This window comes from Ornithorhynchus anatinus, chromosome 5, assembly GCF_004115215.2.
Source record: "Ornithorhynchus anatinus isolate Pmale09 chromosome 5, mOrnAna1.pri.v4, whole genome shotgun sequence".
NCBI classification, from domain to species: domain Eukaryota; kingdom Metazoa; phylum Chordata; class Mammalia; order Monotremata; family Ornithorhynchidae; genus Ornithorhynchus; species Ornithorhynchus anatinus.
The window spans coordinates 11,380,623-11,407,633 of NC_041732.1; the positions used below are offsets into that span (position 1 = coordinate 11,380,623).

At 44.8% G+C, this 27,011-nt stretch overlaps 1 protein-coding gene and 1 long non-coding RNA gene across 2 annotated transcripts in view; both read right to left on the minus strand.

The window, feature by feature from the left end:
• The window catches only part of ETFA (electron transfer flavoprotein subunit alpha), a 60,375-nt gene extending 55,372 nt beyond the window's left edge, over window positions 1-5,003 (minus strand). The window contains exon 1 of the mRNA XM_029065775.2: window positions 4,912-5,003. Coding sequence (XP_028921608.1) covers window positions 4,912-4,953 — 42 coding nt within the window. The 5' untranslated portion in view covers window positions 4,954-5,003. The remainder of the gene's footprint in view (window positions 1-4,911) is intronic.
• Window positions 5,004-10,317: 5,314 nt separating this feature from the next.
• LOC114811988 lies at window positions 10,318-14,093 on the minus strand. The gene is made up of 4 exons (XR_003759670.2): window positions 14,033-14,093; window positions 13,112-13,203; window positions 11,908-12,014; window positions 10,318-10,728 (listed from the first exon to the last, which is right to left on the minus strand). It is a non-coding gene; the product is annotated as an uncharacterized LOC114811988 (long non-coding RNA).
• Window positions 14,094-27,011: the final 12,918 nt, after the last annotated feature.

Below are 27,011 nucleotides of genomic sequence, written 5' to 3' on the forward strand. Positions count from 1 at the left end.
TATAAGCTTGTTGTGGGCAGGGAACATGACTACCAAGGTGACTAAGTACTTTAAAGCTGATGGTAAGGAATTTCTGTTTGATGTGGAGGTGGATAGGCAACCACTGGAGGTTCCTGAGGAATGGGGAATATTTATTTTACGGTATTTGTTAAGCACTTACTATGTACCAGGCATTATATTAAGTGCTGGAGTAAATGTAAGCTAATCAGGTTGGACAAAGTCCATGTCACACATAGGGGTTACAGTCTTAATCCCCATTTTGCAGATGAGATAACTGAGGCAAAGACAAGTTAAGTGATTTGCCCAAAGTCACACAGCAGACAAGTGGCAGAACCAGAACTAGAACCCAGTTCCTTCGGACTCCCAGGCCCGTTATCCACTAGACCATGCTATTTCTAATAACTGTGGTATTTAAGCGCTTACTACGTGTCAGACACTGTACTAAGCACTAGGGTAGATGCAAGCAAATTGGACTGGACACAATCCCTGTCCCACATGAGATTCACAGTTTTAATCCCCATTTCACAGATGAGGTATGAGGCACAGAAAAAGTGAATTTGCCCAAGGTCACAAAGCAGACAAGTGCCAGAGCCGGAATCAGAACCCAGATCCTTCCAACTCCCAGGCCTGTGTTCTGTCCACTAAGCCACGCTGCTTCTCTCTCCTAAGCACTTAGTACAGTCCTCTGCACACTGTAAGCGCTGAATTAATACGACTGACTGATTGGTTGAACACGCTCCAGGAGCATTTAAATTTATCTAGGGCATAAGTCATGAATGAGTACTGTGGAGTACTCTAGCTTCCAAATTTAAAAATAATCATCCAAGGTCAAATTCCTATGGACTACTCCCAACAGATTAGTTAACACCAACTCTTCTGACAAATTTAACAGAAGTGTTATTCTGTTATTCTGGAACATACAAAATCTGGCCAGCCATTTTTCCAACAGCTAAACTTTACAAAAATTTTCCAAAATCATCCTCTCCCCTTCGCTTACCACCTAGTAATTGCCAAATCTTGCCTTCTTCCTACACAGCCTCCTATAAGACTTCTTATTTTTCATGGTTATAATTATTTCATTGCCCACTCCAGTGGGCAGGGAAATAACTTTGGGAGCTGAACCCCCAGTCTTATCCACTCCAGGTCTCCAACAAGACCTGAGGGTTGCCAATCAGGGCTGAAAAATTCCAAAAGGTGGATTTCTGGTCTCTTAGCTGTTTGAAGCCTGTGCCTTTCCCTGTTTCAATGGCCCCTTAAATCCCACTTCCTTATGCCTCTCCCAACCCCTCTCATAATGAAAATTCGGCACCTGTTCCACTTAGAAAAGCATATCATAGACTTTACTTTCCCCTGGGTTTCCCAACATCTGTCATGGTTTTGGGGGTTCCTGTAGGGAGAAGGAACAGTGACAGAGGTGAAGAGAAGCTAAGAACAAAAGGCTTGGATTTTACTTTAAGATGAGAGCAGGAGAATGAGCAGGGGTCTGGAGATACCACGATAAACATTATTAGCAAAGCAGCTTGTTTTCCCTCCTTTTAACGTCTCAGTATAAATGGGAAAACGCTCTGAACCAATCCAGTTTAACTGGATAGGGGCCAGAAACCACCTGACCCACCATTTCTCCACAACCTGGCTTCAGATCCCACTGGAACAAAGCAAAGCTTCAATCCACTGAGGTGTCAGGAAAGTCAATCGGTACAAAGGTCGTCAAACTCTTCTGATGACAGTCCATACATTGCCTCATTCCTAATTCGAAAAACTCCGGGCCATTACATCAACCACATTTGATTGTTTACTGTATGCAGAGCATTGTACTAAGCACTTGAGTACAGTATAACAATAAGCAGACATATTCCCTGCCCACAACAAGCTTACAGTCTAGAGGGGGAGACAGACATATTTTGGATACGCACAAGGAGGGATATGGGGCAGGGAAGGGGGGATGAATAAAAGGAGAAAGTCAGAGCAATGCAGAAGGGAGAAGGAGAAAAGGAAAAAAAGGCTCAGTCAGGGAACGTTTCTTGAAGATGTGCCTTCAGTACAGCTTGGGAGGTGGGGAGAGTCAGTCTGTCGGATTTGAGGAGGGAAGGCATTCCAGGCCAGAGGCAGGACGTGGGTGAAAGGTCTTCGGCGATATAGACAATACCGAGGTGCAGTGAATAGCTTGGCATTAGAGGGGTGAAGTGTGTGGGCTGAGTTGTAGAGGGAGAATAGTGAGGTGAGGTAGGAGAGACAAGATGATTAAGTACTTTAAAGCTGATGGTAAGGAGTTTCTGTTTGATGTGGAGGTGGGCGGGCAACCACTGGAGGTTCCTGAGGAATGGGGGAAACGGGGACTGAATGATTTGGTAGAAAAATGATCCGAGCAGCCGGGTGAAGTATGGACTGGAGTGGGGAGAGACGGGAGGTAGGGAGGTCAGTAAGGAGGCTGATAAAGTAATCAAGGTGGGATAGGATAAGTGCTTGGATTAACGTGATAGCAGCTTGGATGGAGAAGAGAGGGCAGATTTTAGCGATGTAGTTGGAAGTTGAATCCAACAGGACTTAGTGATAGAATGAATATCTATGTCAAATGAGAGAGAAGAGTCAAGGATAATGCCAAGATTAAGGGCTTGTGAGACAGAAAAGATGATGATGCTGTCTATAGTGATGGGAAAGTCAGGGAAAGGACAAAGTGTGTGTGGGAAGATAAGTAGTTCTGTTTTGAACATGTTAAACTTGAAGTGACGGGAAGGCATCCAAAGTAGAGGCGTCTTGAAGGTAGGAGGAAATGCGAGACTGCAGAGAGGAACAGAGATCAGGGCTGGTAGATGTAGACTCCGGTATCATCCACAAAGAGGTAAGTAGTTGAATCCATGGAAGCAAATGAGTTCTCCAAGGGAGTAGGAGAGGATGGGAGAATAGCAGGAGACCCAAAACTGAACCTTGAGGGACTCTCACAGTTAGGGGGTGGAAGACAGAGGAGGAGACCCACAAAAGAGAACTGAGAATGAGCGGCCAAAGAGAGACAGGAGGAGAACCAGGACAGGATACTGTCAGTGAAGCCGAGGTTTGATAATGTTTCCAGAAGGGGATGGGGCCAAGGCTGCCAATTCAATTTTACCTACAGGAAATTTGAACTTCTTTACTGTTGAGCCTCGATGTAATGAGAAGCAGCATGGTGGAGTCGACAGGGCACTGGCCTGGGAGTCAGGAGGTTATGGGTTCTAATCCTGCCCCCATCACTTGTCTGCTGTGTGACCCTGGGCAAGTATCTTCACTTCTCTGGGCCTCAGTTACCACACCTGTAAAATGGGGATTGAGACCTTGAGCCCCATGTAGGACAGGGGCTGTGTCCAACCCAGTTTTCTTGTATCCACCCCAGTGCTTAGTAGAGTGCCTGGCACATAGTAAGCACTTAAATACCATTATTATTATTGAGAATGTTCTTATTATTGTCATATATGGAATGCTTTACTCCATCTTCTGGGAATCAGGGTGGCTTACCAGATAGAGCATGGGCACGGGAGTCAGAAGGACCTTGGTTCTAATCCCGGCTCTGCTACATGCCTGTTGTGGACCTTGGACAAGTCACTTAACTCGTCTGTGCCTCAATTATGTCATCTGTAACATGGGGATTAAAACTATGAGCCCTATGTGGAATAGAGACTGTGTCCAACTTGATTAACTAGTATCTACCCCAGTACTTAAGCATGCTTGACACAGAGTAAATGCTTAATACTGTTGTTACTATTAATGTTACAGCAACTTGAGGTGAGACTGGAAGGAGAAAACAACCAGTCAGACAGGTTGTAAGCCAGAGAGGTATGAGCTGACCCCACAACGAGGCACCCATTAGGGAGTCTGGGCTACTTGGGTTCTGCTTGGGAAGAGATGGGAGGTCATTATGCTGGGGAAGGAGGGAGGGAAAGAAGGAAGGAGGGAAGGAAGAAAGGAAGGAAAAAGGGAAGAAAGGAAAAGGGAAGGAAGGAAAAAGGGAAGGAAGGAAAAAGGGAAAGGAAAGGAAGAAAGAAGGGAGGGAAGGAAGGAAGGAAAAAGGGAAGGAAGGGAAAGGAAAGGAAGAAAGAAGGGAGGGAAGGAAGGAAAAAGGGAAGGAAGGAAGGGAAGAGGGAAGAAATGAAGGAAAGGGGAAGAAAGGTAGGAAAAAGGTAAAAAGGAAGTGAAGGAAGGAAAGGGGGAAGGAAGGAAAAAGGGAGGGAAGGAAGGAAAAGGGAAGGAACGGAAAAGGAAAGGAAGGGAAAGGAAGGAAGGAAAAAGCGATGGAAGAAAGAAGGGAGGGAAGGAAAAGGGAAGGAAAAAAATGAAAGGAAGGGAAACGGGAAGAAAGTAAGGAAAAGGGGAAGAAAGGGAGGAAAAAGGGAGGGAAGGAAGGAAAAGGGGACGAAAGAAAAAGGAAAGAAAAGAAAGAGGGAGAGGGAAGGGAGAAAAGGGAGGAGTAGGGGAAAGAAGGGAATAATAATGATAACGATGATAATAATAATGGTATTTAAGCGCTTACTGAGTGCCAACCACTGTTCTAAGCGCTGGGCCGCATACAAAGTAATCAGGTTGGACCCAATCCCTGTCCCACATGAGGCTTCCACTCTCAATCCCCATTTGACAGAGGAGGTAAGTGAGGCCCAGAGCAGTGAAGCGACTTAGCCAAGGTGATCCGGAGGGGGGAGGTGGAGAAAGGCTCCATGGCCTGTGACTGGCCAGCGCGGGCTGTTGCGGGGGGGCGGCCGGGCATGGCAGGAAAAGGGAAGGGAAGGGAAGGGAAGGGAAGGGAAGGGGGCCGGTCCTGGGCCCCGCTGGTGCTTAGGCCTCGGCGGGGGAGGGGAGGAGGGCCGCGGGGCCCGGCCCGCCCCAACCGGGGGTCCTGTCGGCTGCACGTCGGTGCCCTTGGCCCGCCCTCCGAGGCCCCGCACTCACCGCCCGCCGGAGCCGCTGAGGAGCCGCCGCACGGATCATCATGGCCGCCGCCGCCACCGCCTGGGCCCGACCTGCCCCCTTCTCCTGCCGGCCCCTCCACCCCAACTCTCGCGAGATCCCCGAAGGAGGCGGCGAGCGGAGCCGCGAAGAAAAAGCGGCTCCCGAATCCTCCCTCCCCATTGGCCGGCCCCGCGGCCAATCCGGAGGCGGGGCGGTAACCGCGGCCGCAGCCGGGCAGATTAGCCGGGCCCGGGAGTAGGGCAAAGGGCACGGGAGCCCCGCAATAGTAATGTTGGTATTTGTTAGGCGCTTACTATGTGCCGAGCACTGTTCTGAGCGCTGGGGTAGACACAGGTGAATCAGGATGTGTGCATCAGGATGTCCCACGTGGGGCTCACAGTCTTAATCCCCATTTTACAGGTGAGGTAACTGAGGCACAGAGAAGTTAAGTGACTTGCCCACGGTCACACAGCTGACAAGTGGCAGAGCTGGGATTCGAACTCATGACCTCTGACTCCAAAGCCCATGCTCTTTCCACTGAGCCATGCTGCTTCTCCATGTTGGTATTTGTTAAGCGCTTACTATGTGCAGAGCACTGTCTAAGCGCTGGGGTAGACACAGGGGAATCAGGTTGTCCCACGTGGGGCTCACAGTCTTCATCCCCATTTTACAGATGAGGTCACTGAGGCACAGAGAAGTGAAGTGACTTGCCCACAGTCACACAGCAGACAAGTGGCAGAGCTAGGATTCGAACCCATGACCTCTGACTCCCAAGCCCGTGCTCTTCCCACTGAGCCACGCCGCAACAGGGGCCCGCGACGTCCTCCTCTCCTCCAGGGGACAGAAATAATAAGAGTAATAATGTTGGTATTTGTTAAGGGCTTACTATGTGCAGGGCACCGTTCTAAGCGCTGGGGGAGATACAGGGGCATCAGGTTGTCCCACGTGAGGCTCCCAGTCTTCATCCCCATTTTACAGATGAGATAACTGAGGCACAGAGAAGTGAAGTGACTTGCCCACAGTCACATCAGGTTGTCCCACGTGAGGCTCCCAGTCTTCATCCCCGTTTTACAGATGAGTTAGCTGAGGTACAGAGAAGTGAAGTAACTTGCCCACAGTCACACAGCTGACAAGTGGCGGAGCCGGGATTCGAACCCATGAGCTATGACTCCCAAGCCCGGGCTCTTTCCACTGAGCCACGTTGTTTCTCTAATAATGTTGGTATTTGTTAAGCACTTACTGTGTGCAGGGCACTGTTCTAGGCGCTGGGGGAGATTCAGGGTCATCAGGTTGTCCCACGTGAGGCTCACAGTCTTCATCCCCATTTTACAGATGAGATAACTGAGGCACAGAGAAGTGAAGTGACTTGCCCACAGTCACACAGCTGACAAGTGGCAGAGGCGGGATTCGAACCTATGACCTCTGACTCCCAAGCCCGGGCTCTTTCCACTGAGCCATGCTGCTTCCCTTAAGATGTAACGGGACGCAGGGTCCTTCCGTTCCTTCAGTCTTCTTTATTGAGCGCCTACTGTGTGCAGAGCATTGTGCTAAGCCCTTGGGAAGTACAACTCAGCAACAAAGACAGTCCCTAACCCTCAAAAGGCTGACAGTGTAGAATGGGGGAGATAGGCAGCACAAACAAAGAAACGGGCATCAGTAGCATCAGTATTGGAAGCAGCGTGGCTCAGTGGAAAAAGCCCGGGCTTGGGAGTCAGAGGTCAAGGGTTCCAATCCCGGCTCTGCCACTTGTCAGCTGGGTGACTGTGGGCAAGTCACTTTGCTTCTCTGGGCCTCAGTTCCCTCATCTGGAAAATGGGGATGAAGACTGTGACCCTCACGTGGAACAACCCGATTCCCCTGTATCCCCCCAGTGCTTAGAACAGTGCTCTGCACCTAGTAAGCGCTTAACAAATACCAACAATATTATTATTATTATTATTTGGACAAGTCACTTCACTGGACTTCAGTGACCTCATCTGTAAAATGGGGATGAAGACTGAGCCCCACGTGGGACAACCTGTTAACCTTGTATCTACCCCAGCGCTTAGAGCAGTGCTCGGCACATAGTAAGCGCTTAACAAATACCAACATCATTATTATTATTTGGGCAAGTCACTTCACTTCTCTGGCCTCAATTCTCTCATCTGTAAAATGGGGATGAAGACTGAGCCACACGTGGGACAACCTGTTAACCTTGTATCTACCCCAGCATGTAGAATAGTGCTCGGCACATAGTAAGTGCTAAACACATACCATCATCATCTGTATACTCTGACAGCAGCAAAACACCTTTTCTTCCCTGCTGCGGTGGAGACCACAGAAAGAACCCACTGGACACAACAGTAATAATAATAATAACAGCATTTGTTAAACACTTACTTTGTGCCAGGCACTGTACTAAACGCTGGGGTGGATACAAGTAAATCGGGTTAGACACAGTTCCTGTCCCACTTGGAGCTCTTTGTCTCAAGCCCCATTTTACAGGTGAGACAACTGAGGCCCAGAGAAGTGAATAGACTTGACCAAGGTCACACAGCAGACTCGTGGCAGAGCCTGGATTAGAACCCATGACCTTGTGGCTCCCAGACCTGTGCTCTATGCTCTATGCAATGACCCTTGAAATTTTTATTATGATTATCATTATTAGTTATTGTTCATTCTATCATATTTATTAAGCACTACTAGGGGCAGAGCACTATACTAAGTGCTTGGGAAAGTACAATACAACAATAAAAGTGACATTCCTGCCCACAACGAGCTCAAAGTCTAGTGGTATTTACTGAGTGCTTACTATGTCCCAAGCACCATACTAAGAGCTGTGGTAGATGCAAGACAATCGTGTCAGACATAGTCCCTGTCCCATAGGGGCTCACAGTAATAATAATAATAATAATAATGTTGGTATTTGTTAAGCGCTTACTATGTGCCGAGCACTGTTCTAAGCGCTGGGGTGGACACAGGGGAATCAGGTTGTCCCACATGGGGCTCACAGTCTTAATCCCCATTTTACAGATGAGGGAACTGAGGCACAGAGAAGTTAAGTGACTTGCCCACAGTCACACAGCTGACAAGTGGCAGAGCTGGGATTCGAACTCATGAGCCCTGACTCCAAAGCCCGTGCTCTTTCCAATGAGCCACGCTCTTCTCTCTCACGCTCTTCAGTATAAGAAGCAGCATGTCTAGTGGATAAAACACGGGCCTGGGAGTAAAAAGGACCTGGGTTCCTATCCCGGTTCCACCACTTGTATGCCGTGTGATCTTGGACAAGTCACTTTACTTCTCTGTGCCTCAGTTACCTCATCTATAAAATGGGGATTAAGACCGTGAGCTCTATGTGAGACAGGGACTGTGTCCAACCTGAATAACCTGTATCTACCCTAGCACTTAAAACAGTGTTTGACAGATAATAAAATGCCTAACCAATACCATCCTTATTATTAGAGGGAAGGGGAACAGGTATTTAATCCCAATTTTACTGGTGAGGAAACAGGCACAGAAAAGTTGAGTGCCTTGCCCAAGGTCACAGAGCAGGAAAAGAGCAAAGGTGGAAGAGCCATGCTTTCAGCCCTTCCTTCTTGCCCAAACTAATCCCTAAAATGCTATTGCAACAAATAAATCTCTCCCACCTAAATGACTGTACTCAAATATTGCTGGGAGAGTATTAGTTAGCTCTACCCTACCACCTCTTCCCCTGCCTACCACCCAGTCCTCCCACCTCTTATCTCCACTTCCAAGTGTCGGCAGCCACATGAAGCATGTTTAATACACTGCCGACTCTCCCAGCTGCCCCCGTGGCTTCCAAGTGTAATTCAGGGTGATGAGTGTAACTTCAAGAGCTGAACTGGATTTGGGCCTCAGTCACCTAGACCTCTCTCCCGTCTCCGAGCAAATAATATCAGGCCTCCTGCTTAAGATGCCGAGCTGTCATCCTCCCAGGGCGGGAGCCAGACTCAGAATGTGTTTCAGGGATGGACATTGTCTTTAGAATTCCTTTCCACTCTTAGCCGGCCTAAACCCTTGGAAAGGCTTATCGTTTTGGATCGCATCTCATCCCATCCCTGGCCAAGAGAATGAGGGGATTTTAGGAAAGAGGCCCTGGGAGGCGATCAATCAATAACGTTTACTGAGCTCTCACTATGTGCAGAGCACTGTACTAACCTCTTGGGAGAGTACAATACAAAAGAATTAGCAGACCCGTTCCCTGACTGTAATGAGCTTTCTGCCTAGAGGCAGAAACCAATTTTGATATACGAACGTACAGTGAGCGCCCAGTGAATGTGAGAGGTGTTAAATCGTAACCGTAACCGAGTTGCATGATTCTTCACTTTCTTAGTGCAGAGGGAGGAAGTAGAAAGATGAGATGGGGGGAAGAGATCAGATCTTGAGAAGTTACTCTAAGGATGACCTAAAGCTTTCAGGCCATAACAGCAAGGTCAGATCCAGACACACTCCACCCTGCCACTAATACTATTCTTGGAAGGTGCTTCTTCCAGATACAAGTGAGTAATGTTATTTTAACGAGGAATTATAAAACACTTTACTATTAGGTAATCACTAGGGCACCTCCCCACTGAACAACTTCAGCCCCAGAGATCTGTTCAGACCCCAGCAGGCTGGAGATTCTGAAGGCACGACCTTTCCCCAGGAAAGTAACCATTTCACAGTTCCCAGAAATAGTCAGCCAGGTCCATTTTTTCAAAGCCAAAACATCTGTTTTCATGTATCTGGAAGAAACTCTAAATTAGTCAGGTGCTCCCTCTCCTCTGCCGATACCAAGAGGCATCTTCAACAAACATCGCTTAAGGCCGCCTCTGCCTAGCCTCTGCCCTGAAAATCCAACTCTTCCCAGATGCTTTCACCACCTACCCCAGGGGTAGGCAATAATTTGGGCAGGTGGGCCCCTTAACATGCTGAAAGCGGTTGAGAATACCACTCATTAAATATTAGGCATTTATAGTGTCTTATCAATAAAGCTGTTTTGATATTTACTGCATAAAATGACCGTTCATGTAATTTTCACCCAAATAAACAACACTTTCGACGTGCTAATAAACTTGATTCCTGAATTCTCATTTGCAATGATGATATTATATGTTTATCTTTGTGGACATGGTGGCGGCCAGATAGAATCAACTGGCAGGTCAGATGCGTCTTTCTTTTTCCCCTATTCCTGCCGACTATACTTTGGCCCATACTGGATTAATCACCCCAATCGATCAATCAATCATTAGTGTTTATCGAGTGTTTACTGTATACAGATTACTGTACTAAACACTTGGAAGGGTACAATGCAACAGGTTTGGTAGACATGTCCCCAATCTGATCCATTCTTCCCTCTCATTTTATTATTAAATATTGTATCTGTTTGAATATATTTATATTGACACTAAACTTATCAATCTCATATCTTTTATTAAATTATAAGCCCTAGGGACTGGCTGTGCCTGTTCTTCAAGGTTCTTTCCACCTAAGTGCTGAGTACAGTGCTATTCACCTTGAGGGTGCTTAATAAAGATTTGACAGAGAGTGAGCTCATCTCTGATAATGCCTGCTAACAACTTTATCTCCGTGATTTCAGTTCAACCACTTTGGAGGGAGTCACAGTTCAGCGCTGGCGGAAACTTCAGAGTTTGGGGAATGGCAGGTGCGTAAACATTAGACATTCGATATTTCCCATCTTCACTGACTTAAAGTGATCAATCAATCAATCGCATTTATTGAGCGCATACTGTGAGCAGAGCGTTGATGTCCCAGTCGAGGTAGGACTGTCGAAATTCTCAGGATTCCATTTTACTTTTCAGGATTCCACCCCAACGCCTGAAAAGCATAAAGCAGAAGCCATTAGGATCCTGCTAATGGTGGGAGAATCCCCGCAGCTGTCGTGGCAGTGACACATCATCAGAGAGAAAGAGGAGTGATGAAGAGACTGCTTAGTCTCCTTTTCTTCTTGGTCAACAGCAGCAACCTTCACTGAAAATTCCTGGGAATTTTCACCTTCTCCCTGTTCTAAGCTTCTCCTGAACTGCTCTCCTCTCCCCTCCTTTACCTGTTCTTTCCCTTCTCTCCTCAACATCACAGCTTTTCAAATTGTTTCTCCATTTCCTCAGAGCTCCCATGGGTTTCCCAACATTACCCTATTTATTTTGTTAATGAAATGTACATCACCTTGATTCTATTTAGTTGCCGTTGTTTTTACAAGATGTTCTTCCCCTTGACTCTATTTATTGCCACTGTTCTTGTCTGTCCGTCTCCCCCGATTAGACTGTAAGCCCATCAAATGGCAGGGACTGTCTCTATCTGTTGCCGACTTGTTCATTCCAAGCGCTTAGTACAGTGCTCTGCACATAGTAAGCGCTCAATAAATACTATTGAATGAACAACCCATGCCAAATCCAACCTCCCCATCCCCTGGTCTCCCCTTCTACTCCCGCCTTGAGGCACTGCATTTTTTAACCTTGTTTCGTAGTTAGGCCAGTCCCTTCCCTTTTTTTAAAATGGTATTTGTTAAGCACTTACTATGTGCCAGCCACTCTTCTAAGCCCTGGGGTAGATACAAAGTAATCAGGCTGGGTAACGTCCCTGTCCCACATGGGGCTCACAGTCTTAATCCCCATTTTACAGATGAGGTAACAGGCAGAGAGAAGTGAAGTGACTTCCCCGAAGTCACACAGCAGACAAGTGGGGGATCCGCAATCAGAAACCAGGTCCTTGCGACTCCCAGGCCCGTCCTCTATCCACTAGGCCACACTGCTTTTCTTCAGGTCCCGGGATTTCCTCAGGCTTGGAGACAGAACCAGAGGAGGATGGGAGCAGGGAGGGCAGCTGTGGCATCCTCTCAACCCTCTTCCCTCACTCCAGCCTACCCAGTCCATCCCCAGAAGACCCTGAGCCCCATGTGGGACCTGATAATCTCGTATCTACCCCAGGGCTTGGCACATAGTAAGCGCTTAATGAATACCATTATTAGTAATAATAATATTAATATTAAATCCTCACCCATGGTGGCATGGCCCAGCTGGCAGGTGTGAGACTAGAAATCCCGGTCCCTGGATTACAAGAGCGGAGCTCTTTCCACTGGATGGGCAGCAGGCCGGCCAAGAAAACTATGCAGCAAGGAAAAGACAATCATAGTTTAGTTAATCATTGCTCAAATTAACTCAGATCTTTCAATGTATCTTTCAAATAAAGATCATTCTGATTGGATCAACTTCCTGTATTCCCTTCATAGGTTTCTTAGTCAATTCGAACCAGAAAAGGATTGATAGTAGATTTTATTTCCGATATTAGATTAAAACCTTCACGGCCCTTTAGAAAGCCAAAACTTTTATTGAAATTGGCTTCAGGAGGGAAACCTCTGGTTACACAAAGGAAGTAGGGTTACTGTTTTAGGAATTTATAAGGTGTAATCAGATAGCGATCGAATCAACTCAATCCTCCTTTGCTCGAACAGAGCCAAGCGTTCTGTAGATAATCAGTACAAAGAAGAATAAAACAATACTTAAACTAGGCTACTAAAAGTGCATATTTAGAAATCAGGGTGACAGTTAAGTCATTACTATGAAAATGAATTATTATAATCATAGAGACCATTATAGTGTTTTCTATGCACTTACTATGTGCCAAGCACTGTACTAAGCCCTGGGGTAGATACAAGATAATCAGGTTGGACACAGTCCCTGTCCCACATGGGGCTCACAGTCTCAATTCCCATTTTGAAGTTGAGATAACTGAGGCACATAGAAGTGAAGTGACTTGCCCAAGTTCACAATGCAGACAAGTGGCAGAGCTGGGATTAGAACCCAGATCCTTTAGACTCCCCAGCTCATGTTCTATCCACTAGGCCACGGTGCTTCTTCCAAGCTATGATAATCCAGGATTATTTCATTAGGATACCATGACCTAGTTTCCTCATTAGAAAGGAATTTTTTTAAGTGGGTAATGTGGGGTTATAATATGACTATAAATGAATCTCATTTTAAAGTAGCAGGTCAAAATATGATGAATATTCATTCAAATGCTGTAGAACTCAGGTGGAAGAAGTGTAATGTGGTTTAATTTGGGAGAAAATCTTCAACAATATAAAGAAAACACAAAAACTGCCCAAGCTAAAATCAATTAATGAGTGAATTTGGGTTTAAATGCCTGCTTTGGGGCTTGGAGATTGCAATTGGGATAGAGATCTCTCCCACATAACACTTACTGCAATTTCTGTGTCAGGAGGCTGATCAAGATATAAACTCCAGAGCTTCATTTTGGAGCCACACCCACAGTTGAAGAGATTTGCGCACTAATCTGTCAAAATCCAATAATGTTAAAACTATTAGGATCAGCTCATCATGTGACAAGTTCATTTAGAAACAGAACAGATAGAATCAGGGAAGCAGCAGGGCCTAGTGGAAAGAGTACTGGAAGTCAGAGGACTTGGGTTCTAATATCAGCTCTGCCCCTTGCCTGCTATGTGACCTTGGACAAGTCATTTAACTTCTCTGTGTCTCAGTTACCTCATCTGCAAAATGAGGATTCAATTCTCCTCCTTCCGATTTAGACTGTGACCCCATGTGGGATAGGGACTGTGTCCAAACTGATTACCTTGTATCTACCCCAGTGCTTAGTACAGTGCCTGGTACATGAAAAGCAATTAAGTACCCTTAAAAAAAAGCCAGTAACACTTGGCTAAAGAGTGGGGCAGTGGAAAGGAAAAAAAAAAGGAGGCCAATGAAAGAGTAACTGATCAAAAATTCAGTTAAAAAGAACAACTTGTGGTATTCATTAAATGCTTACTAGGTGTCACACTGCACTAAGCACTGGGGTAAATAGAAGATAATTAACCTCCATAAGGGGCTCACAGCCTAACTAGGAGGGAAAACAGGTATTGAATACTTATTTTGCACACAAGGGTATTGAGGCACAGAAAAGTTAAGTAACTTGCTCAAGCTGACAAAGCAGACAAGTGGCAGAACCAAGATTAGAAAACAGGTTCTCTGATTTCCAGGCTTGTGCTCTTTCCACTAGGCCACACTGCAGGCATCACTGAACAGGCTGAGGGTGTATAAGTCTGCCTCGAGAGAGCATGCATTCTGAAATTAAATTTTCAAAAACAAATTTGAGTTTTTCCACGTACCTGCCAAAGGTTGACTTCATACTATGCGCCTTTTAAATTAGTGGTGCTTGAGTCTTGCAGATGATACCTACTGGCGATTTTGCAATGCTTGCTTCTGATCTCAAGCGGTCCAGGATTGATCAGTCAATTAATTAGTAACATTTATTGAGCACTTACTGTGTGCAGAGCACTTGTACTAAGCCCTTGGAAGAGTTTAGCGGGTTGAGTAGGCAAGATCCCTGCCCTTTGGAAGCTTTACAATCTAAGAGTGTGGATGGCTGCACAAACCATCACAATTGAAATAAATGTACTAATGTCAATGGGATACCCCAGACCCTTACCCTTAAAAAAGTCAGGATTTTGCCCATTCAATTGCTGGTGAAGCAGCAGCACCTAATAATAATAACTGCACTATTTGCTAAGCACTTACTCTGTGCCAAACACTGTCCTGAGCGTTGGGATAGACGTAAGATATTCCAGTTTCCCATGGGGCTTGTGGTCTAAGTAGGAGGGAGAACAGGTACCGAATCCCCAATTTGCAGATGAGAGAACTGAGGCACAGAGAAGTGAAGCGACTTTCACAAGTCTCGCGACAGACAAATGACAGAGCTGGAATTAGAACCCAGGCCCTCTGAATCCCAGGACCGTGCTCTTTCCACTGGCCACACTGTTTCTAGCAGATACATCCTTAAGGTCTGAGCAGCCCTAGCTCAGGAGGCAACTGCTCACCCTGAATCGGGAGGTGGGGGTCTAGAAAAGGTGCCCTCACCATTCCCTCCCTCACCAGACTCAAACCTCCTCCAAGGGGAGGAGGTTAAAGCTCACCTCCTCCAAGAGGCCTTCCCAGACTGAGCTCCCTCCTTTTCCCTGTGCTCCCTCTACCCCCCCCTTCACCTCTTCGCAGCTAAATCCTCTTCTCCCCCCTTTCCCTCTCCTCCTCCCCCCTCCCGTCCCACCCCCTCAGCACTGTACTCGTCCGCTCAACTGTATATATCTTCATCACCCTATTTATTTTGTTTATTTTGTTTAATGAGATGTATATCACCATGATTCTATTTATTTGCCATTGTTTTAATGAGATGTTCTTCCCCTTGATTCTATTTATTGCCATTGTTCTCATCTGCCTGTATCCCCCGATTAGACTGTAAGCCCATCGAGGGGCAGGGACTGTCTCTATCTGTTGCCGATTTGTATATTCCAAGCACTTAGTACAGTGCTCTGCACATAGTAAGCACTCAATAAATACTATTGAATAAATGAATGATCCTGGATCACCAAAGGATCGTTCCCGAACTTCTCTCAAGGCATTTGGGTAGGATCTTACCACCTGTAATGACATCTTCATAAATGAAGGCCATTAGCAGATCATCACTGGCTGGGTCACACGTCCCAGCCTGCCCCTGGCATCAATAATAATAATGATAATTATGGTACTTGTTGAGCGTTTACTATGTGCCAACCACCATTTTAAGCGCTGGGGTAGATTCAAGTTAGTCAGGTTGGACACGGTCCTTGTCCCACATAGGGCTCACACTCTTAATCCCCATTTTACAGATGAGGTAACAGAGGTACAGAGGAAGGGAAGAGACTTGCCCAAGGTCAGGACACACAGTAGACATGTGGCGGAGCCAGGATTAGAACCCATGACCTTCTGACTTTCAGGCCCGTGCTCTATCCACTAAGCAACGCTATTTTTAATACATCACCCCGAGTGGTTAGAAAGATGACTCCCTTGGGAGGGTCACAGAACTGCCCCCAAATCCACACAGGTTGGCAATAGAAGGTGAGGGAGGAGCAGGTTGCTAACAAGCCCATTTATCAGCTGTCGATCCAGTAGAGATTTCCTGGTCACTCAAGGAAGCACACATCACCTGACCCCTGCCTTGTCTCCAAATGATCCACAGTATTTACTGTACACCTCCTAAGGGTAAAGCACTGTTCTAAGCACTTAAGAGAGTAATAACCGAAGCAAAACACATTTCCCTGCCCTCAAGGAGCTGACAATCTGCAAGCCTACCCTGATGTAGTCAAAGTAAATCATCGTGATTTGTGACACCAAAAATACTAATTAAAGCTCTTCTTTCATTGGGTTGGGAACAAGGCTGGAATCCCAAAGGCTTTAAAAGCAGTAGTCAATATCCACTGGATTCCTTTTACTTTTTCAAACTGCCACACTTTAGAGGAGGAAATTATGCTTGCTGGTATAGAAAAATGTTAGATTTTAAGAATTTATCATGGCATTTGTTTAATCATTTACCTTGCGTGGGGATCAGAAGGTAATGGGTGCTAATCTCATCTCTGCCACTTGTCTGCTGTGACTTTGGGCAAGTCACTTCACTTCTCTGCACCTCAGTTACCTCATCTGTAACATGGGGATTGAGCTGTGAGCCTCACGTGGGACAAGAACCGTATCCTACCCGATTTGCTTGTACCCACCCCAGGGCTTAGGACAGGGCCTGACACATAGTAAGTGCTTAACAAGCACCATAATTATTATGATTAAGCTCACTGTGGGCAGGGAATGTCACTGTTTATTGTTGTATTGCACTTTCCCAGGTGCTTAGTACAGTGCTCTGCACACAGTCAGCGCTCAATAAATATGATTGAATGAATGAATATTAAACCAGTGGCAGAGCTGGGATTGGAACCCAGGTCTCCTCACTCCCAGTCCCCAAACTCTTTCCATTAGGCCATATTGGCACTGTCATGCTGTTATTCCTTTAACAACAATGAAAGCACAGCAGGAGGTTGCAAGTGGTTGATGAAAGGCAAAAAAAATTATGTTTTATTAAGAACTTAAAGTTCATTTTACTGTATAAGGCACATCCCGCACCCATTAATCTTTGTCGGGACCATTAGGTCAGGCCTATCTGCAAAAGCAAAGTGGTGAGGTAAATTTAAACTGTGAGGATAAGGGTTTAGTACAGAGGGCTGGGCACAGAAAGCACTCAATAAATACCACTGATTGATAGAGAAATCAGGGTGAAAAATAAACTGTGGACCCTAAATTCTCAAATCCAACTTTTTCACAGCCCAAATTAACCAGGGAATTAATTGCCACTCCGCCTCATTTGTGCTGACTAGACCTCAAAAGGTGGTTGGTTCTAAGATCCACTGGGTATTTCTAAAAATCTATTTTCTTTGCTTTTCCAATAATCTTTCCACTATGATGTTTTGTCTATTTTAAATAGAGCAGTGAATTTAGGCCTATCTCTATATAGCATGTGCCAACTGGACTCTTTTCTTTTCGCCTCTCTAAAAATAGCTACAGATGATTTAATGGTGGCACCTCCAAATTTATCTTTGAACCTATCAGTTCCCTCATATCAATTAATTAATCAATCGATGGTATTTATTGAGCAGTTATTGCATGCAAAGCCCTGTACTAAGCACTTGGGAGAGTACAACAGTTGGCAAACATGTTTCCTGCCCACCAGGAGCTGACAGTCTAAAGGGGAAATAAGTGATGCCATTTCTTTTCCTGAGTGAAGACCCTTGAAAAATCACCACCGAAGCCCCTCACATTCCCTGGTAAAGCAGCTTTCCTGGCTTATTTTTGATAATTAGAACAATTATTATTACCAGATGGCGAAATCCTAACCTATGACAGAATATCCAGGCACAGATATTTGGGTGGGAGAATTCTGTGATTTCACTCTAATGTTATTCTGATTATTGGACTTTTTGGAAATGAGTTTTATATTTTCTTCAGATACTTGTGCTAAAATATTCATATTCTGCACAGGCTGTTCATGGGGTTGATGGAAACAGAGTATGCTGGCAAAGTCAAGTCAGCTCCATGCTTCCCAGGCTTGGTAAGGGTGGATGGAGAGCCAAAGGGAGTTGATATTTAAAAATGCATAGATATCTTTCACCTTCATGAAACGTGCACGTACATTCCCTGGGTAGTATCTATGGATGATTCTGTACCACCCTGTAGGTAGTCAATAAATCTCAACTGAAACATTAATTGATGGAATTGCATTCCCAACAGCTCTATTGCACATTACACAAGGATTTGCACAATGTTTCCCCACATTTCCAACCAGTAGGGACTGAGAGTAGATTCCTTCAGGGAGTCATTGGTCATCGAGAGAAGCATAGTTTTAGAAAAGAATTTTAAAATAGCAAACATTGCTTTGGCATCAGTTCTTCATGGGCAAAGCCAAAGGCTGAGCATGGAAATGTCGTAAACGGGACTACAAACATGAAGACTATAAACCTGTGTTAACCCACGAGGCAAAATCAACCCCACGCTGTGATGCCTCTTTCCCAATAAACTAGTCCACCAGGGTTTTCTTCTCACCTTTCTTGGTGACAAATATGGGCATTTTGCTGAATGAGGCTTCTTAAGAGGGATGGGATGGAGTATTACTCTCTTCAAAGGCCTTTGCAATTAAATGGGATGTTTGAGCTGATAGTTTCCCCAGAAGATGTAAATAATTTATTGTTCATAACTCAAGCAGATCAAAAGACACTTCATCACACTGATGTGGCAAAATCTGGTACAAGCTGGCTTTCTGTTATCTCCAATCCAATTAACCATTTGGAGCAGACGAAAACATAACTAGATCAACCGAGAATCAGATTAATATCCCATCCATAATCACATTAATCACAATCTGTCCATAATTAGCCATCAGATAATCCCATTGGACAGGAGGCGACATCCAGTATCCCATTGTCTCATTAATTATCTATTTTCTGTATTTGCCAGCATCTCTAAAGACCTGGGAATGTTTTCAAATGAAAAGAAACCACGGAGAAGCCTTAGAACAAACTCTCTATGCTTTCAAGGAACACAAACTTTGAATTTCCTTTTATTTTCCCTGTTTTGTACACAGTGGTTGAGAAAAACAGTAAGCACAATTCTGTGGGCAATGTTGGGAGATAGAAAATCAATGTTTTGTTCTGCACAGATTCATGTTCAAAAGAAATTTTAAAAGTGATCCAAGAAACCTGACACAACAGGTTTAGACCTAAACATTTCTGAAGGCCCTTTTGTAATGTGAATGAAATTATGGACCATCTATTTTACTTTTATAACAGAGTTAGTACCTGACTGGATCAGCACGTACTACCTTTGCAGTCTGCTGTGACAGTCACATTTCATTCATTCATTCAGTCATATTTATTGAGTGCTTACTGTGTGCAGGGCACTGTACTAAGTGCTTGGGAGAATACAATACAACAATAAACAGACATATTCCCTGCCCAAAACAAGCTTACATTTTAGAACTGGGGAGACAGTCATCAATACAAATAAATAAATGACAGATATGTACATAAGTGCTCTGGGGCTGGAAAGGGGGAAGGGCAAAAGGAGCAAGTCAGGGAGATGCAGAAAGGAGTGGGAGATGAGGAAAGAAGGGGCTTAGCCTGAGAAGGCCTCTTGGAGAAGATGTGCTTTCAAAAAGCCTTTGAAGGTATTTATCCCATTTATAAATGGGATAAGTTCACTAAAGCCTACAAATATTACACCAGCCTGAAAATAAGTCCTTTTTCTAAGGGTAAAATAGGCAGAGCTGTTCCTGGTGGGCAAACTAAATCAAGAAATATGAATCAAAAATCATTAAGAAAGAATTCTGCAAGCTGTGACCCTGGAAATGATAATCAGGAAGGCTTTTTCTCTTCTCCGGTGGTAAAGGAGTCATTCAGAGGTTAAACCTTAACTGGTTTTGTTGGTTTACCAGAGTTTTCATGGACTCACCACAGATGGAAAATTTGTTCACAGAAACAAGAACTAGCAAAGACCTATTGGCTACTCTAGCCCCAGAAGTACGACTGCAAACAATTCTTTCGTTGTGCCCCTTCAGGCCAAGTTTTCAGGGCCTCTTACTCAGGAAATGAGAAGATTTCTTGCTATTTTGGTGCAAGGGTCACTGCCTCTTTGCTTTCTTTTTTTAAAATTGTTTTAAAAAGGAAAAGAGACTAAAAGTGGTTGGGAAAGATTCTGAAAGTGCTAACATTCATTTGTATGCTTAAGAATGACTCTGATTATATTTTTTATCTGGATAGAGCCAAGGTCAAAGAATACTGAATAAAAATGTGTGAAATATTCAAAATGGTATGTTTGAAATTGGACAATCTTAACTGAGCTTCTCCCACCTTAACTCGATCCTGCTCCGGGGTAGTTCAAGGACCACAAGCATTAGAACAAAAGTTGGGTTCACTTTTAATGATAATAGTAATAATTCTGGTATTTTTTAAGTGCTTACTATGTCCCAGGCACTGTACTAAGCACTGGGGTGGATACAAGCAAATCTGGTTGGACACAGTCTCTATCCCACAGAGGGCTCACAATCTCAATCCCCATTTTACAGATGAGGTAACTGAGGCACAGAGGAGTGAAGTGACTGGCACAAGGTCACACAGCAGACAAGTGGCGGATCCAGGATTAGAACCCATGACTTCTGACTCCCAAGCTTGTGCTCTATCCACTACATCATGCTGCTTCCCACTACACCGTGCTGTTTCCCTCCCATACCAGTGCCCCAACCCCAACTGACACTGAGGTCGACTGGTTTGCCAGGGGATATTAGAATATTCTAGAGCAGCCTTGGTTTCAAACCTATAAAGCTTCAAAATGGCCAGGGGTAAGTTAAAAAACTAGAAATAGAATGTGGGAGGATGTGAGAGTAATGGGTAGACAGGAGGGGGTGAGTTTGGGGTGTGCAGAAGGGAGACAGAAGAACTGTAGGAACTAAGCTGGACTAGGCTGGGGGTAGGTGAGGCAGGAGAGAATGGGATGGGGTGCTTCCCTAAGGAATTTGCAGAAGCTGAAATCCAAGCGGCAATTATTTTGAGAGGAAAAGATTTCTGCCCAGGTGACTTGGAACCTGTTGGAGGTTTGGACCATGTCTTCCTGGCTCCTCCACACCTCTCCTTTAATTCTATTTCTCTTCTTTGCACAGCCTAGTGGATAGAGCATGGAGCCTGAGTCAGAAGGACCTGGGTTCTGATCCTGGCTCCACCACTTGTCTGCTGTGTGACCTCAGGTGAGTCACCTCACTTCTCTGTGCCTCAGTTCCCTCATCTGTAAAATGGGTATTAAGACAGTGAGCCCCATGTGGGACAGGGACCTTGTCCGACCTGATTAGCTTGTATCTACCTCAGCACCTAGAACAATGCTTGACTCTTGGTAAGCGCTTAATGAATACCATCATCATCATCATCACCATCATCAGCAACATTCTTCAAAATGATTTATTTATTTAACACTGCTAAACTCCACCTGGTAACTTGCTGTTGCTGGACTGGGCATGGGGTGAGGGGAAACAGGAGCGAGAGGAATAAGTTAAGGATGTGGGAAGAGAAGAGAGGAAGGTTGCAGGAACCAGGGAGAACTGGACTAGGGAAAAGAGCAGGAACAGGGAGGAAGTGGGATTATTTCCCTGGAAAAATTTCAAAGCAGAATCTCAACAGGCAATCATATGGAAAGGAAGTGATTTCCACCCAGCTGACGTGGAATCCAAGTGTGATGGGGAACTTGAAACCAGTTGCCGCCTCATCTCCCCACTCTCTCCCCCAAACGTCCCCTGCCCCTCACATCCCACCTTATGTTCATCAAGTCGCTGAGCAGGAGGGTGTTCCAGAGAAGAAATCCTTGCCCTGTGGTCCCCAAGCACCTTATTTTGCTCTTTAACCCTTCTTTTTAGAGCCTCAAATGCAAGCAAATTACAAAAAGACTGACTAGCTGAAATCATCTAGGAAGAACTATACTTCACAGTCCACTGTGCTGTGTGAGTTTTGCAGGAAATTCAAAACCCCGAGCAGCTGTTTAGCTTGTTTATATTGCAAAAGAATGTCAAAGCATAATGGGGAGGGATAAAAAACCCAGCCTGGCTGTGAACTTTCTTGCTTATCCAGATGAAAAAGGAAATTGTCAAAGCTCAAAAAGTTAAAATGATAGCGACCCACTTGACTCACTTTGTTCCTCGGGTGGGTAATTCTCATGGTCACTGGCTACCTACACTCCTTTAGAGCTCTCAGGAGTGCAAATATTAAAGAAACCTACTCTCTGAAATCCACATGCCCAGTCTACTAGGGTCTACACGACCAGCAGGATTTGGAGAAGGGAATGGACTTAACTGGAAAGTTATCCTGGAGACAACACTGAGTATCAAGAAGTAGCCATCCCGGGCAAAAACAAACGGTCCAAATAGTAGCAGTAGTGCCGGTGCCTATGATATTATGGTCCAACGTGATTAGCTTGTATCGATTCCCAATGTTTAGTATAATGCCTGGCACATAACCTTAACAAATACCATAAAAACGATAAAATTTATTAAGTGCCTACCCTATGCAAAGCCCTGTTTTGAGGCCTGGGACAAAAATATATGGAAGGGAATTAGACGTAATCCCTGGCTCCTTAAGAGTTCACACCTCTGCAACAGTTAGAATACTGGGACAGTTGTGGCAGTTTCCCACTGAAGATTGTTTGGTGTCCAGTATCTGCCCCCTTCAAGTAATATTTAATTTGTAAGTGAGTCCCAAGTGGGACAGAGACTGTGCCTGATCTGATTGTCTTGCATTTATTACAGTGCTTAGCACAGTGCTTGTTTCATAGCTAGTGCTTAACAAATATCGCAATTATTATTGTTACTATTATTATTGTTGTTTTTCCTATTGATCATTTTGTACTGTGGAATCTGAATCTGTTTTTCTTTTTCATGGGCTAGGTTCCTATTGCTCCAGGTCTACCTTCCCCCATTTAAGCAATTCTGTGAGTACGTGTGGTAACGATGACGATCAGACAGCAGATAAGAAGCTACAGGGACAAGAATCAGAAATGCCAGACAGCCTGCAACAGAAGAGGAAAGATATGGATAGAGTATGGGCCTGGGAGTCCGAAGGCCCTGGGTTCTAATTCCGGCTCTGCCGCTTGTCTGTTGTGTGACCTTGGACAAGTCACTTCACTTCTCTGTTCCTCAATTACCTCATCTGTAAAATGGGGATTGAGTGTGAGCCCCATGTGGGACAGGGACGTTGTCCCCCCGATTACCCTGCAATGACCCCAGGGCTTAGAACAGTGCTAGGCACATAGTAAGCGCTAAACAAGTGCCATTATTATTATCATTATCATTATTATGGTTCCCAGCAACAAAGAGTTTGAGGCTGCTATCCTCTAGACTATAAACCCACATGTCTGCTAATTCTCTTGGACTGTACTCTCCCAAACACTTATAATAATGATAATAATGGTATTTGTTAAGCACTTACTATGTGTCAAGCATTGTTCTAAGCACTGGAGGAGATACAAGTTTATTAGGTTATCCCAGGTGGGGCTAACAGTCTCAATCCCCATTTTACAGATGAGGTAACAGACACAGAGAAGTTAAGTGACTTGCCCAAAGTCACAGAGCTGACAAGTGGTGGAGCCAGGATTAGAACCCACGACCTCTGACTCTCAAGCCCGTGCTCTTTCCACTAAACCACACTGCTTCTCTAGAACAGTGCTCTGCACATAATAAGTGCTCAATAAATACCACTGATTGATTGATTCCACTCTTCCCCTACTCCTTTCAAGTCACTCATACAGAGTTGCACTCTCAAATGCCAGGATGATGAACAGTTCTAATCTCAAACCTTTCTAAGATTTTGAGGTAGCCAAGGCCCAATTCTGGCTCCTACATTAAGGGTAAATCAGTATATATGGGTAATGCTAATGTAGGAGCAATACCCATATATACTGATTGATTCTTAAATAAGGTTGCTATTATGTTTTCAAAGTGCTTACACATCTCTTATCTCTTTTTATCCTCAAACATTCTGGAAAGTTACATATCATTCATTCATTCAATAGTATTTATTGAGCGCTTACTATGTGCAGAGCACTGTACTAAGCGCTTGGGATGAACAAGTTGGCAACAGATACAGACAGACCAAGTATTAATTATCCTATTTATGAGTGGGGAAATTGGGAGTCATCTGCAAAGAGATTTCTGACTCTCAAAACTATTTCAGGAGTGCTGATCTCTCCCTTTCTCTGCTGTCCTGCATCTCTTCCCCCTACCTGAAAGTCCCTCCCACTGCAAATCCAACAGATCACACATCTCCCCATATTCAGAGCCCTCTTGAAATCACATCTCCTCCCTTCCTCAATTAATTTCTCCTTTTTTTAGGCAATATCTTCCCAACTTCCACCTCAGCACTTCTATACAACTTGACTAATGCCTCACAACCTCCTGAAGCCTCTATCTACATACCTTACAAATACCTTGCATACCCTATTAGTTTTAGACAGTAACTCACATACATATCCTCCCTTTCTCTTTCTTTCTATCTGTAAATTAATTTCAATGTCCATCTCCCCTGTTAGAATCTGAGTTCCTAGGCAGCATGTCTATTAGCTCTTTTGAACTCTCCTAAGTGCTTAGTACAGTGCTCAGCCACATTATAGGTGAAGTTAACAGAACTAAGAATGGTACTCAGTAAACATCTACTAAATGTAATGCACTTGGGAAGGTACAACAGAAGCACATGATATGTTTCCTGTCCACAGTGAGTTTACCATATAAATGGAGATGGCTCACAATCTTAACCCCCGATTTATGGATGAGACAACTGAGGCACAGAGAAGTGAAGTGACTTGTCCAAGGTAACACAGCGGACAAGTGGTACAGCCAGGATTAGAACACAAGTCCTCTGATTCCCGGGCCCGTGCTCTATCTACTAAGCCATCCTGTTTTTCTCAGCTGCAGAATGAGGTCTAGAATCCTAAATTTATGACCCCATTTTAGGCAGAGAACGTTTCTGCCAACTCTTCATATTATACTCTCCCAAACACTTGGTACAGTGTTCTGCACACCGTAAGCAATCAATAAATACCACTGATGTTGATGACGACGACTCGCAGCCCAATGTTCCTTTTTCACTGAATCACCGTAAGAGGGGAGGAGTGTGTACGTGCTGGGTCTATGTTTTGTGTGAGTACGTACGTATATAAAGTCATGTTCTTGTGTACTGGTTCGGGAAATACATCTTCAAATTTTCTAAGGGTTTTCCTATTACTTTGAGTTTCAAGAAGAGAGAACATTGAACACCCTGTGAAAAGTGGGTAATTTTTTTTTCCCAGGAGCTCCCATCAAAAATGACATAGAAAAATTTAGTAAGCAGAAAGATTTCCCATTTGAGAAAAATAAAATAATAGGAAGAAGATGACTAGGCTAGTGGGGAAACACCCCAATGAAAAAAATAGCATAGTAAACAGGGAGGTGAGGGGGATAGAAGAGCTATAGAAGTAGATGGCTGAACACTTTAGAAACACTCTAATGAAAAAAAAACCATGTAGTAAACAGGGAGGAAAGAGGGAGAAAAGAGCTAAAGAAGTAGATAGCTGAACACCTTAGAAACACTTTCTCTTCATGGCTAAGGTCCATGTTTGCACTTCAAGTGCTAATGCTGTAGCACTGTCAGACATTTTAAAAAATAGCTTCTGTTATCTCCTTTGTCTTGAAATCTCTTAAGCACTTTTAGATAATGGAAAGCCCAGGTTATTAACAATAATAAAAGTACTGCCATTTAGGATCAAATAACACATAACTCTGCTCACTGCTCCACCTTTATAAAAACCATTCACTCAATCTTTATTGCAGTTGGCCCTTTGGAAAATGTTCTGTTCTTCCCGCGAATCATCCCTAGAAGAACTGTTTCCTTCCTTGGCCTGGTAGAAGTTATTTTCCTGCTCGGGAAATGCCCCTTCCAAGGAGATCACCCTCTACAGCAAGCCCTAGGGGCAGGGCAGTCTGACCGACCTTGCATCTCACCCCTTGGGCACTCACATGGACCTGAGCAAAATAGGGGCTCATGAACACCTGTTACGAGAGCCATCAGGCTAGGAGAGCTAACCAGCTGGGTCTACGGGGGGAGTAAATCGGGGAAGGAGGAAGAGAAGGAGAGAGAAGAGATGGAGAGGGTGTAGGTGGAGAAGGTGAAGGAAAAGGAGACAGAAATGAAGAAGGCAAGGAGGAAGAGGCCAAGGAGGAGGGAGAGAGATGGAGAGAGTATAGTTAGAGAAGGTGAAGGAAAAGGAGAAGGCAGATGAAGAATGGGGGAGGAAGAGGAAAAGGAAGAGGGAGAGAGATGGAGAGGGAGTCGGTGGAGAAGGTGAAGGGAAAGGAGAAGAAAGATGAGGAGGAAGACAAGGAGAAGGGAAGGGCTGAGAAGGGGTAGGTGGAGGGGAAGGAAAAAGGAGGAAAAGGTGGAAGGAGAAGGAGAAGAAGGAGAAGAAGGAGAAGGAAACTGAGGAGATACAGTTAGTGATAGGTCTAGAAACTCAAGAGAACAGTTGGGAAGGAAATCAGGGGGAACAGACCGAAGTGGGGAAAATCACAAGTGCGGAATATCCAGACCTGTTTTAAGTTCCTACTATTGAATGAACCAGGTTAGATTGAAGGAGGATGGATATAGAGGGTGAGGTGAGATGCGTTTGGGGTAAAAATAGCAGTAGCACAACGATTTCATGGAGACCCTCTGGGCTGGAGGTTGGAAATGTTAAGAGAAGAAGAGGATCCTGATTTACTCACTCCCTGAGCCTTGGTCTGGTTTCTCGCAGCCCGTGGGGAGGAGACTGGAGAAGGCATTGTTTTTCTGAGGCGGCAGAGGGCCTGAGCCAGCAGGAGGAATTCTCGGGGGGAGAACAAACTTGTTTTGGGGGGACAGCAAGGGGAGGACACAACCCCCAGTTCCTAAGAACCCACCCGGGACCTTGGAGAGCCACCCGCCAGCAGAACCGAGACAGAACGAGGGTGGAGGTGAAGGGCCTAAGGCGAAGGCCCTAGGGGAAAGGGAGAGGAAGGGGGCTGAGGAGGCCGACTGGGTGACTAATAATAATAATAATTGTGATGATTAAGAGCTTACTCTGTGCCAAACACTGTACTGAGCACTGGGGTGGATACAAGCAAACAGGATTGGACACAGCACATGTTTCTACATTTAATCTACATATTTATAACTTATTTATGTATTTATTTATCTATTTTGTATGAATGTCTGTCTT